The sequence below is a fragment of the Notolepis coatsorum genome (assembly GCF_963971535.1).
Source record: "Notolepis coatsorum genome assembly, chromosome: 6".
NCBI classification, from domain to species: domain Eukaryota; kingdom Metazoa; phylum Chordata; class Actinopteri; order Aulopiformes; family Paralepididae; genus Notolepis; species Notolepis coatsorum.
In genome coordinates, this window is record NC_140170.1 from 173,195,613 (window position 1) to 173,210,027 (window position 14,415).

The window sequence follows — 14,415 nt, forward strand, 5'->3', positions numbered from 1 at the left end:
ACGCATCAGGCTATTAATCTAAAGGTATCGATACTAATAAAATGGTATCGCGATACTTCTAGTATCGGTGTAACGTGCAACCCTAGTCACATCAATAGGGGTTGGAAGGAGACCGAGAAGCTGTAGATCACTGAGTCCTGAATGTGAACGTGTTGTCTGTGTCTCCAGGGACAGGTCTTCAGATCCCCCCTGCCGCCCAGCAGGCTCTGCAGATGAGCGGATACATGTCCTGTAGGATAGAACATGATGGTATAGATCACATAACAACGATACATGTCCTGTAGGATAGAACATGATGGTATAGATCACATAACAACGATACATGTCCCGTAGGATAGAACATGATGGTATAGATCACATAATGATACATGTCCTGTAGGATAGAACATGATGTTATAGATCACATAATGATACATGTCCTGTAGGATAGAACATGATGTTATAGATCACATAATGATGCATGTCCTGTAGGATAGAACATGATGGTATAGATCACATAATGATACATGTCCTGTAGGATAGAACATGATGGTATAGATCACATAATGATACATGTCCTGTAGGATAGAACATGATGGTATAGATCACATAACGATACATGTCCTGTAGGATAGAACATGATGGTATAGATCACATAATGATACATGTCCTGTAGGATAGAACATGATGGTATATAGATCACATAATGATACATGTCCTGTAGGATAGAACATGATGGTATAGATCACATAACGATACATGTGTCCTGTAGGATAGAACATGATGGTATATAGATCACATAACGATACATGTCCCGTAGGATAGAACATGATGGTATAGATCACATAACGATACAGATCAATCGATTACTCACGCCCACCACCCCTAACTTAAACTATAAGGTTATTTGGCTCTGTGTGTCTGAATGAAAGTTTAACATTTGTTCTGTGAACCGCCACAGTATTAAACATCCATGTCTTCTGTGTGTGTGAGGCATTGCCCTCGCAGAGGAGGACAAGGTGATACTTGGATGATTCACAATACAAAGGAGAATGTATTTCCCATAGTGTAAGTAGTTTAAGTTCAAGTTTATTTGGATCCCCATTAGCCAAAGCAGTACTGTGGCTGTTCTTCCTGGGGTCCATAACACATAAAATACAGTTACAGACGTCGTACATTATACACTTGCTACAAGACATGCCCCTAATCAATTCATAATACAATACAGTATAATATACAATTTAGCTTTTTCATACATTAGTCATAGATTATTCATACATTATCTAGTTTTTTTTAATTTTTTATCCTCTCTTTCTCTGATTTTTTTTCTGTTTTCTCCCGTCCCAATTTAGTCGTTGTGCCAATTCCCCCCCCCCCCCCTCCCTGGTTGTTGTGCGCATGTTCTCCTACTGGTCAGTACAAGGGAACCCTGACGTCATCCGCATGCTTCCTCCGACACGTGTGGCGACAGCCAGTGACTCTTTTTTCACCTGGCAGCGAGGACTCATTGGTGAAGTGTAGCGCAGCGCGTGGGAGGTCGAACCCTGGGTCGTCCCCTCTGTCGGCCTAAATCCAGTACTATTGACGACGTGTCTCTTCAGGCCCTAATTGATTGTAAACCATCTCTTACTTACACGTGGAAACGGATTCTATAATTACATGGCCGCTCTGGTCACATCTAGTGTCACGATACCAACATTTTGACTGCACAAAATGGTTAGGATAGGTTAGACGTACATAGTACCTACTTACTGGTCACAGGAGTCTTCAATAACGTTTGGATGGTAATCCACTTTGTGAACACATTTGTTTAAACAACATCTTTGTTGGCAGACTCCTGCTAACTAACGTGCATAACGCGACCTGTGTAACGTTAAGTAACTCGTGTTCCGCTGGGACAGACCGTTCATCACTGCATACAACTTTGTTTTATTCCAAAACGTCCATGATTCAGAAACGAGACATTCGGGGACGTCTGTGACTATTTCCCCTTTGCCTTAGTTTAGTGTAAGTTCAGCTGACTGTTGACACGGCCACTACGCAAAGTGTGCAATCTCTCTCACAAACACGCACTGCTCCGGTCACTCATCCACTAATAGAAAATACGCATCAGGCTATTAATCTAAAGGTATCGATACTAATAAAATGGTATCGCGATACTTCTAGTATCGGTGTAACGTGCAACCCTAGTCACATCAATAGGGGTTGGAAGGAGACCGAGAAGCTGTAGATCACGGAGTCCTGAATGTGAACGTGTTGTCTGTGTCTCCAGGGACAGGTCTTCAGATCCCCCCTGCCGCCCAGCAGGCTCTGCAGATGAGCGGAGCGATCGCCATCGGAGCCATGGCCGCCGTCTCAGGTACGAGAAACCTTCCAACATGTTGTCAAATATTGAGCGTTGTGACTTCCTCCTGAGAGGTCTGCTGTAGAGGCCCCTTTCATAGCAGCCATTTTGACAGATGTCCTTAACCCTTTCACTACCACACTACAGAAGGTTAACCCTTTCACTACCACATTACAGACGGTTAACCCTCTAGTGAAAGGGTTAACCTTCTGTAGTGTGTTAGTGAAAGGGTTAACCCTTTGTCGTGTGGCAGTGAAAGGGTTAACCCTTTGGTAGAGTGGTAGTGAAAGGGTTAATTATGGTCCTGTTGCATTTAGGTGTGCCAGGGCCTGCGTGCGGTCACGCCAGAACGGCTGTGGTGCTCTTAAATAATATTCAAGCATTTGGAACTAGTTATCGTAGTCGTTCTTTACTTGTCAAAACGACCTGGTGCAGCTTTAATGTTGCCTGTCTTTACCCTGCGATGACGTGTCAAAATGGCCGCTGTGAGCTTTTGCTAAGTAGAGGTGTGAATCACCAGATGCATCACGATATGATACTAGAGTCTACGATATCGCAATAACAGCTAACAGCTAATAAGCTTAACAGCTTATGTCCCCAATGGAAAACCAACATGTGCAATAAAGATATATAATTATATATATATAATCTTTTTCTTATCTAATAGGATAACCTTTTCAGTCTGTTCACCTCACTCCAGTCATTTATATTGCAGTAAAATGGGATTGTCAATTGCAAAAGAAAATATGATACTGTATCGATATAATATCGGCACACAAAGTATTGTGATATATGGCTGTCTATTGCCAAGTATCTCCTCTTGTGTTCGTCTTGTAGCTGCTATTGCTAAGTATCTTTTTTTGTTTGTTTTGTAGCTGCTATTGCTAAGTATCTTCTCTTGTGTTTGTCTTGTAGCTGCTATTGCTAAGTATCTTTTTTTGTTTGTTTTGTAGCTGCTATTGCTAAGTATCTTCTCTTGTGTTTGTCTTGTAGCTGCGATGAACCCAGGAATGAATCATATGAACATGAACATGAACATGAACAACGCTATGAACTCGGCCATGAACTCCATGAACCTGCCATCTCAGCCATTGGCTACTCACTGCTTCCAACTGTCTAACATGTTCAACCCAAACAAGTAGGTTCTCTCTCGGTTTCTCTCCTTTCTTTCTCTCCCTCTTCTGATTGTCTACTTTCTTTCTCTGTTTCTCTCCTTTCTTTCTTTTCTGTTTCTCCTTTCTTTCTCTGTTTCTCTACTTTCTCTCTGTTTCTATCTTTCTCTCCTTTCTATATATCCTTTCTTTCTTTGTTTCTCATTTATTTATTTCTGTTTCTATCTTTCTCTTCTTACTCTCAGTTTCTCTTTTCTCTGTTTCTCCTTTCTTTCTTTGTTTCTCCTTTCTTTTGTTTGTCCTTTCTTTCTTGTTTCTCCTTTCTTTTGTTTCTCCTTTCTTTCTTGTTTCCCTTCTTTCTGTTTCTCCTTTCTTTCTAAAATGTTCTTTCTTTCTCTTCTCCTTTTCTGTTTCTCATTTTCTTTCTCTTTGTTTCTCCACTTCTTTCTTTCTCTCTCTCCTTTCCTTTCTGTTTCTCCTTTTCCTCGTTTTTTTATCGGTTTCTCCTTTCTTTACTTTCATTCTCTTGTTTCTTCTTTCTTTCTCTGTTTCTTCTTTCTTTCTCCTTTCTTATTTGTTTCTCCTTTCTTTCTCTTTGTTTCTCCACTTCTTTCTTTCTCTCCTTTCCTTTCTGTTTCTCCTTTTCCTCGTTTTTTTATCGGTTTCTCCTTTCTTTACTTTCATTCTCTTGTTTCTTCTTTCTTTCTCTGTTTCTTCTTTCTTTCTCCTTTCTTATTTGTTTCTCCTTTCTTTCTATTTGTTTCTCACTTTCTTTCCGTTTCTCCTTCCATTTCCCCTTTCTTTCTTTCTCTCACTTTCTCTTTGTTTCTCCTTTCTTTCTCTCTCTTTCTCCTTTTCTGTTTCTCTACTTTCTTTCTCTCCTTTCTTTATCCGTTTCTCTTACAGTTTCTCCTTTATTTCTCTGTTTCTCTCCTTTCTTTCTTGTTTCTATTTCTCTAATTTCTTTCTCCTTTCTTTTGGTTTATCTTTTTTTTGTTTCTCCTTTCTTGCTCTGTTTCTTTCTTTCTTTCTCTCACTTTCTCCTTTCTTTCTCTCTTTTCTGTTTCTCCTTCTTTCTTTTGTTTCTCCTTTCTTTCCGTTTCTCTCCTTTCTTTCTTGTTTCTCTTTTCTTTATCTGTTTCTCCTTTCTTTCTCATTTTCATTCTTTCTCCGTTTCTCCTTTCTCTGTTTCTTTCTTTTGGTTTCTCTTTTCGGTTTCTCACTTTCTTTTTGTTTCTTCTTTCTTTCTCATTTCCTTTCCGTTTCTCAAGTTCAAGTTCAAGTTCTTTAATAGTTGTCATACAGAAGTACAGAATACTTTCATACAAAATGCTTCTTACTGTTACGCTCCAGAGACTGTGCTAGACAAGATAGTATCAATAACATAATAACATAATATAGCATGTTATCTCTCCTTTTTCTTGATCTGTTTCTCCTTTCTTTACTTTCTTTCTCCGTTTCTCCTTTCTTTATCTTTGTTTCTCCTTTCTTTATCTTTGTTTCTCACTTTCTTTCTTCTCTTTCCATTTCTCCTTTCTTTGTTTCTCCTTTCTTTCTCTTCTTTTCTGTTTTTCACTTTCTTTCTTTCTTTCTTTCTTTCTCTTTCTCCTTTTCTTTGTTTCTACTTTCTTTCTCTTTGTTTCTCCTTTCTTTCCGTTTCTCCTTTCTTTCTCTTTGTTTCTCCTTTCTTTCTCTGTTTCTCTCCTTTCTGTTTTTCCTTTATTTGTTTCTTTACTGTTTCCTTTTTTTCTCGTTGTTTCTCCCTTCTCTGCTTCTCTCATTTCCTTCTTTCTGTTTCTCCTTTCTTTACTGTTTCTCTGCTTTCTTTCTCGTTGTTCCTCCTTTCTCTTGGTTTTTCCTTTCTCTCTGCTTCTCTCTCAAACACCAACAAAGCGGGCCTTTTGTTGTAACCTCTGTCTGTCTCATCTCTGCAGTGAGGAGACAGTGGGCTGGGACATGGACATCCAGCATGACGTGATAGAGGAGTGTAATAAACACGGAGGAGTGACGCACATCTACCTGGATAAGAACTCCATAGAGGTACCACACAATACCACTTTACGTACCGTACCAGCAGAAAATGGAGACATAGTGCATATTAGATGCACTTTATATCCAGTTTATTGAACATAATTTCTTCCAGATTAGATTCACATGTATTGTCATTATACAGCACAAGGTACAGTACAACGAAAAGAAGTGTGGCATCCAACTAGAGTGCACATGTAACAGTAATGTGTGATAGTAATATACAATGTGATCAAACTGGATATAAAATATATAAATGACTACTACTGAGTAATAGTGCTAATCAGATATATGTATATGTATGTTATCGTATTATGTACAGTGATGCAGTTATAAAGACACTATGGTAGTAAGTCTACAGGCCAGTGGTATTTTTGATTATGTATTGAAATAATAATAATGGATTGGATTTATATAGCGCTCTTCATGACACCCCAGTGACCCCAGAGCGCTTACAGAGTCCATTATTCGTTCATACACAGTCATACCGGTGGTGGTAAGCTACAATTGCAGCCAGAGCTGCTCTGAGGCAGACTCACGGAAGCGTGGCGAATAATCATCGCCTACGGCCCCTCCGACCACCACCAACATTCATTCACATGCATACACATTCATACGAGGCAAGTAGGTTAAGTGTCTTGCCCAAGGACACAACGGCAGTGGGATGGACATGGCCTTGAGCGAGATTCTAACCACCAACCCTTCGATCATTGGACGACCCGCTCTACCCCTGAGCCACGCCGCCCCATGAAATCGTTAACACCCCTATTAGCCAACTATGCTAATGTATCGTTATAGGGAAACTATAGAAAAATAACTTTGTAAAACATCACTTGAACTTCCAGTAGTAACTTGGTGTGTTGTTGTCTCCTCCAGGGCAACGTGTACGTGAAGTGTCCCACCATCCCTTCTGCCATGGCAGCCGTCAACGCCTTACACGGACGCTACTTTGCTGGTAAGACATGGGCTCCCGTTTCAATGCACTGTAAATTCAAATGATAAATCACAGGTTCGGGATTCCCACACGTATATAAATGTCTAACGTGAATTACCATTTTGGTGACCATTTTGATTTGTTTAATGAAGAAACTTTAAATTTTTTGCATCCTCTGAACCGAACAATACAAACATCCCCCGAACTGTGGAGGTCGTACCGAACATCACAGGGTATGTGGTATTATAATGTTGTAATGATGTTGTTTCTGTTGTTTCTTTAGGTAAGATGATCACTGCGGCATACGTCCCTCTGCCAACCTATCACAACCTCTTCCCAGACTCTGTCACCGCCATTCACCTGTTGATCCCGCCTCCTCGCCGGTGATCGCACCTACAAACTACCCAAAACCCTGCCCACACCAATTTGACACTGGACCTTTTAGCCCACCCCCCAACCCCCCTTTTGCTCCTATTGGTTGATTTTCCCTGGACAGACGGGGGAAGTTGTTGTGGCAGAGAGAGGCTTCCTTTCTCATTTCCAGTTTAAAAAAGATGAAGTCAGTTTTCCGTTGCTCAAGTTTTTCAAGATTTTTTTTCCACGACAGTTGTGTTTAGTGGAAACCTTTTGTTGTTGTTTTTTTCTGTTGCAAGTCGGGACATTTTTGATTTTCTGGCACACATGTACACACTCGCACACACACACACACTCACGCACGCACAATGAACCCTGAAGAGTCATGAGCATTCCCCCACATTGACGTTCCTTGATTAAGTTGCTTTAGGTTCCACAGGGTCTGGTTCTAGATGTCTTTCAGTTGAAGTGTTTTCTTGAAGAGTGAACGCTAGTTTCTACTCGCGTTTCGAATTGAAAGATGATGGAAGCCGCTCCTGTCTAGTTTCACACACACACACACAATAAGGAGGCATGTCCTGAAGAGTTCTAGTCTCCCCCATCATTTGATTGGTTGCCAGCAGAGCAGAACCATTTTCTCTTTTTGTAAACTGTCCTTCCTGTTGTTCCTGTGCTTGCTAGCGTGTGCTGGGCATGTGTATTCCCTGAGGAGGGCGGGGCCAACACCTAGCTCCTCCCACCAGAATATTGTGCGATGATTAAGCTCCATGAGCTCTACGGAAGTGGCTGAAGACGGGATTGTTACCATAGCGATGACACATTCATTTGTCCTCATTATTATAGAGAAGCCGTTTGGTATTTAAGTATGTTTTGTAATCAAGATTTGATTTTGTAAAAAACCTTGATTAAAATTTTATTTTAAAATCTTGTCTTTTTTGTCTGAATTGGTGTCTCCAGTCTGTTATATAGACCATCTCTGGTCTGTTTCATTATATAGACCATCTTTGGTCTGTTTCATTATATTATAGACATCTGGTCTGTTTCATTATATAGATGGACCCATCTTGTCAGTTTCATTATATAGACCAGGGAACCAGTCAGAGACTTGGGTGGGCCTTTCTCACTCAACCATTCGGTTCGGTTCCATTCCGGGTCGGGTGCGAACTTCCCCCCTCTAGTTTGTGTACACACTTCAGTCTTGGTTCGCTCCGGGTTCTGTTTACGGTTTGCGTTTTGAGCGTTTACGCTTGCCGTAGGTGATGTCAAGCTCGAAAATGTAAACGGGAAGCGTGTTAACACGGAGACTGGATGCTGATATAAAAGAAACAAATAACCAATAAATATGAAGTTATATTTGAACCTCTGTTGTCAAGCCTTGTCAATATAACCCACCCCCCTTTTCTCACGAATGGAACTCTGTTTTGAGCATTTTGCAGGGTTAACGATAATGCTAAGCTAACGGCTAACGCTAGTTAGCTTAGCCTTTTACTAGTAACATTGCTCTCATCGATTATATTGAATGTCATTGATCTACTGGTCGACCACGGCCGAATGGTTGGGCACCACTGGTCTAATAGAAATAAATGCATTCGAACAAGAAAATATAGTAGACAGCAATGGCTAATGCTAAGCTAATGGCTAACTCTAGTTAGCTTAGCCTGTTCAGCAGCTAACATCCCATCGCTCGTGACAATTATATTACATGTCATTGATCTACTGGTCGACCACGTCCGACTGGTTGGGCACCACTGGTCTAATAGAAATAAATGCATTGGAACAAGAAACCAATGTATCAAGTCAAGAGTTTTATTTGTCACGGACATAGACATAGACATAGCAATGGCAAACAAAATTGCCAGGCCTAATGCGAGCCAGGGAAGTGTGCTTTGTGTAACGTGGCTTCATGTTTTCATCCACCGAGCTGTGAGGCTCCACATGCTTGTTCTTGGTTGAGGTCTGAACTCGCAAATTGCCCATAAATATCGTTTTTGTGGGTATTGTCCTGTTGTTGCTGTGTGGTTTTATCTGCCCAAAATTCAAGCAAGCATGAAAAGCATTACAGTAACGACGTGTGTCATGCCCCCCTCACTGGCCCGCACCCGAGACCACCTATTTCAAGCGTCCCAGGTTCAGCGGGGGGTATTCCAAATCAGCGCCGCTTCGCACCCAAAAGGGGTGTGTCCGTCTGAGTGAGAACACTCCCCGTCCCCGGGGGCGCTGATTCGACCCCGATTGGTGAGTGAGAGGCCCCTTAAGAGCCACAAAAGTTCCTGTGGTACCACAAAGAGCCACACCATATACCAGCGTTTCTCAACCTTTTTTTTCAGTCACGGCACCCTTTTTTTTTATCCACTTTTTCTCCCATTTTCTATTTTTCTCTCATCCCAATTTCGTATCATCCAATTCAACCCTCCCCTGTCTCGAACGCTGTTTCTTGCTTCCCACAAGCCGGCTGCAATGTGGACTAAGTCATACATAGCACGAGTCCCCTCCGATACTCGAGGTAACAGCAGGCGCATCTTTTCACCTGCGCTGTGCGATCTCAGCGTCAGTTGTATGGTAACTCAGTTACTTCTATTCTGCATCGAACATTGTACATATGTCTATACTGAACACTGTGACCTCTATTTTTACTTCTATTTTACATGCTATACTATTTTATTTCATACTATCTTGTCTAACACAGTCTCTGGAGCGAAACAGTAAGAAGCATTTTGTATAAAAGTATTCTGTACTTCTGTATGACAACTATTAAAGAAACTTGAAACTTGGGTCTGCGCTTTGGAGGGGCGCCACCCCCATCGCTTCCTGATTCTACTGCGCAGGCGCACCAACCGACCTGTAGGAGTCGCTGTCCACAATGCCCGATCCCCACCCATCAGTTTCCCACCCCCTAATACTGCCAATGTGTATTAGTACGAACGACCAGCTAAACTGAAAGCAATGTGGAGCGCTGGGCTCGAACAGGCGAACCCAGCGTCTCCAGTATTCGTTGTGAGCGCCTTGCCCACTGCTCCACGTAGCCACCCTCAGTCACGGCACCCTTCATGTGTTTATAGGTCTCACCCTCTGGCCTCTGAAGTTGCTAATGTCTTTTATTTGTGCCTCACAGGGTTAAAAGTACCCTGTGAGACCCACGGTTGCAAAATTACAAAATCACTTAGCCATTTAAAAAAAGAATGTTTATTTAAAAAAATTTAAGCACATGTATAGTCAATTGGTCCTGTTGTTCAGCCTCACAATGCTATTTGATAGTAAATGTATTTATATGTCCCACCCTCTGGCCTCTGAAGTTGCTAATGTCTTTAATTTGGGCCTCACAGGGTTAATCTCTTAAACCTGAGATATACAGTAAAAGTATATTTTCAGCATTACGTTTGTTTACCAATGATTTTAATTGTTATTAGTGAAATATAAGATTATAGAAATCTCAGGGCATTGAGTCGGAAACCGGCACATATTGACAGGAGGAAGTGGCACAGCCAAAAGTGAGTAGTCTTTTGAAGAGACTCAGGGCTTTCGAATTTTGCAAAACTACCCTACCCAGCTCACACCAGCCCCTGTCAATCATCCGACTTCTGGATTAACTTTTTTATTCCTCTTATTTTTTGGGATTATCTCCCACAAACCTGAACGTTATTGCCATAAAACAGAACGCAGTTAGTTTCTCTACCTTTCTGTGAACGTCTTGCAAAAAACGGTGTTGCAATATGATAAAAAATGGTGGAGAAATTTACATTATAAAAAAGATGGCAGAATTCAGTACTGTATACAAAACCTGTTAAATCATGTTCCCTTTATTCATTTGCTTAGATTTCTTTTGTTTTTTTTATGGATGGAAGAGCCACACATTGACGGGCAAAGAGCCGCATGCAGGTTGGCCACCCCTGATATAGACCATCTCTGGTCTGTTTCATTATATAGACCATCTCTGGTCTGTTTCATTATATTAACTGAGTCAGTGGACTTCTACAATAAATCCCTGAACAGTCTTCTGGATCTCCATGCCCCTGTTAAATCCAAAACAGTCACCTTCGCACGCTCAGCCCCCTGGTACACCAACGAGCTGCAGAGTATGAAGACTGCTGGGCGTGTCCTTGAGCGGCGACTCAAGGTCTCAGGACTCACTGTACATAAACTGGCCAACCGTGAACACCAGAAGGCCTACTCAAAATCCCTCAGTCTGGCACGGTCCCAGTACTACTCTTCCATCATAAATGACAGTCCTGGAAACTCCAAGCAACTATTCTCCACCATCAACCACCTCCTCAAACCCCAAATATCACCTCACTCTGATTCTTCTGAGGAACAGTGTAGCAACTTTGCCACCTTCTTCAGGACCAAAGTTGACACCATCCGCTCCCTCCTCTCTAGCCCCTCTGCCCCTCCAGTCCAAACAGTTGAACCACAGCCGGCGACTACTCAACCTCTCTGCTGCTTTTCAATCATCACACAGCGAGAGGTTGAGGAAATCGTCAGGAAAATGAAGCCTTCCACTTGTATCCTGGACCCCTTTCCCTCAGCCCTGGTGAAATCCAATATTGTCACTATGAGCCCTCTCATCACCAAGGTCATAAACCTCTCTCCCCAGGCTGGCCATGTCCCCTCTGCCCTTAAAACTGCAGTCATAAAGCCACTAATTAAAAAACCCTCCCTAGACCCGGAAATCTTGGGAAATCTAACTACAGACCTATATCCAACCTCCCATTCCTATCTAAGGTGCTGGAGAAGGTAGTTGCCGCTCAGCTTCAGGACCACCTAAACTCGAACCAACTTCTCGAGAAGTTCCAGTCAGGTTTCCGCTCTGGCCACAGCACAGAAACTGCCCTGGTCAGGGTCACCAACGACCTACTGATGACGGCTGATGCTGGCTCTCCTTCCCTCCTCATCCTCCTTGACCTCACAGCAGCTTTCGACACCGTCGATCATGACATCCTCCTTCACCGGCTCCAGTCCACCATCAGACTTTCAGACTCTGTCCTTGAGTGGTTCAGATCCTACCTTACCGGAAGAATGGAGTATGTCTCCTTGGGAGAGGCAGGGTCTGACACCCATCATGTCACCTGTGGTGTCCCACAAGGATCAGTCCTCGGCCCCACCCTATTCACCCTCTACATGCTCCCCCTTGGCTCTGTCATCAGCCGGCATGGAATATCATTCCACTGCTACGCTGATGACACCCAACTATACCTAAAAATAAACCCCACCCCATCCACAGTTCTGCCATCTTCCACGCTGACCACATGCCTGGAGGAGACCAAGGCATGGATGAAGCACAACTTTTTACAGCTAAACAGTTCCAAAACTGAAGCCGTTATCATTGGCACCCCACACCAGGTTTGTTCATCCACCATCACCACCATCACCTTTTCCGGCCAAAACATCACCCTGTCACCAACAATAACCAACCTAGGGGTAAAAATGGACCCTCACCTGACCTTTGAGGCACACATAAATCAACTATACAAAAATTCTTTCTACCACCTTAGAAACATCGCCAAACTACGCCCCTCACTCACTCTGTCAGATGCCGAAAAGCTCATCCACGCCTTTGTTTCCTCCAGGCTGGATTACTGCAACGCACTCCTCATCGGGATTCCTAGCAAGAACATCCAAAGGCTACAATGTATCCAAAACAGCGCTGCTAGGATCCTGATGAGAGTGCGGAAATACCACCACATCACCCCCATCCTCAAGTCCCTTCACTGGCTCCCTGTCTCACTCAGGATTGAGTTCAAAGTCTCCCTGCTCACCCACAAATGCCTCTACGGAAACGCCCCCCTATACCTCAAAGAACTCATCACCCCTCACTCCTCCTCTCGACATCTCCGCTCTGGCCAGGCAAACCTCCTCCAGCGCCCAAGGACAAATCTATGCACTATGGGAGATCGGGCTTTTTGCTCCTCCGCTCCCAGTCTGTGGAATGCTCTCCCTGACTACCTGAGAGCACCACAGACTGTGGATGTTTTTAAGAAAGGCCTCAAAACCCACCTTTTTAGTAGAGCCTTCTGTTGACCTTTTATCAAATTTTTTGCTCCACACATTTTGTTCTTTTACCAATTTATTTGAACAGTTTTATTATTCTATGTTTCTCTGCTATTTTATGTTTTAGTCTTGCCTATTTTTATATTCTTTCTTTCCTTTATTCTCGCTAGCTTTTAAGTCCCTTTAACTGTAGCGCTCTGAGAGTTGCCCCGCAACTGTAAAGCGCATTACAAATGAAATCTATTATTATTATTATTATTATTATTATATATAGAGACCATCTATGGTCTGTTTCATTACATACTCTTTATTAAATTGGGGTACAAAAACGGTTTGGGTCGTTGTGTTACAACCTGCCTCTGGATTGGAACAGGAGGTAGACACCAAAATCATCAATTAAATTGTTTATTTAAAGCAGACCTGGGCATTGTACGGCCCGTGGGATGATTCTGACCGACCCGCAAAAGATTACTGGACTAGGCAGCAACAATCTCGAACACATGAAAACCCTGAAAGAAGTCAAACCATCAGCTGATCACCGTCACAGGTACTCATCCATGTTAGGAGCACTGCATGATGAATTTTCAAGGCGTTTTCAAGATTTCAAAAAGATTGAGGATGAAAAGCAGCTGGTTTCCTCTCCCTTTACCTGCAGTGTTGATAGTGCACCCACTGATGTTCAGCTTGAACTCATTGACCTGCAGTCTGATTCACTACTGAAAGAGCACTTTAAGTCAGCATCACTGCTAGAGTTCTACTCTGCTCTCAAGGAGGAGAACTTTCCAAACATGAGGAGACATGCTCAGAAGATGTTGGTTCTCTTTGGATCCACATACATATGTGAACAGACATTCTCAGTCATGAAGTTTACCAAATCCAGGTACAGATCCTCTCTCACTGATGAACATTTGTCAGCTGTGCTTCGCATCTCCACCTCAGACATTCAACCTGACTTTGATGGACTTGTTAAAGCTCAAAAGAGACTGGATTTCTCACACTGAATGAAAAAAAAGAACTGAAGAACACTAAAATGTGGAAATATAACAAGTGAAATGGGACACATTCTTTTTTTTGCACAGTTCTGAAAACATTAAATGTTTAATATAGGCATGTAAAGTCAAAAAGGCTACAAAACTGGGACACTTTTCTTTACACAGTTCAGTGACATTTCTTGTTTATTTTGGCTACAAAGATGATGTGATGTCTTTAGAAAGCTAAGAAGATCCTTGTTTCAATAGTATATGAAACTCAAAATGCCCTTTGTTATTAATGTGACTGAAAATGAGTTAAATGTTTCACATTTTGTTTATCATTTTGGAAATTCTATTTGAATAAATGATATTTTTTAAAGCTAACCTCACCTTTTAATTGCCAAATAATAACATACACTCTTACCAGCGGTCAAAACAATGCCATTTACTGCTTTTTATATAGAAATAAAATGTATATTATGCATAATTGAGTTCGGAATTTTGGCCCGGCCCTCAAATATTTTCAGTTGCTCATTTGGCCCCCTGGGAAAAATAATTGCCCACCCCTGATTTAAAGTAAATAATTCAACAAAAACCAAATTACATTGTGGTATGTGTGAATTTGCAGGATCAGTTGTGTAATGAAAATTCTATATAATGAAACTGAACAGACTGTTGTGATCCCCTTTCCGCATGGGGATCAGTAAA

The 14,415-nt window shown here is 42.0% G+C and overlaps 1 protein-coding gene across 4 annotated transcripts in view; it reads left to right on the forward strand.

Annotated features, from left to right (window-relative positions):
- The window catches only part of rbm39a (RNA binding motif protein 39a), a 39,424-nt gene extending 31,744 nt beyond the window's left edge, over window positions 1-7,680 (forward strand). For 3 of the 4 annotated variants that reach the window (XM_084316958.1, XM_084316959.1, XM_084316960.1), the window contains exons 11-16: window positions 169-249; window positions 2,252-2,338; window positions 3,317-3,461; window positions 5,370-5,475; window positions 6,340-6,418; window positions 6,681-7,680. In XM_084316958.1, the coding sequence (XP_084173084.1) occupies window positions 169-249; window positions 2,252-2,338; window positions 3,317-3,461; window positions 5,370-5,475; window positions 6,340-6,418; window positions 6,681-6,784 (602 nt within the window). In that variant the 3' untranslated portion in view covers window positions 6,785-7,680. The remainder of the gene's footprint in view (window positions 1-168; window positions 250-2,251; window positions 2,339-3,316; window positions 3,462-5,369; window positions 5,476-6,339; window positions 6,419-6,680) is intronic. The other variant, XM_084316961.1, reaches the window with a different exon arrangement.
- Window positions 7,681-14,415: the final 6,735 nt, after the last annotated feature.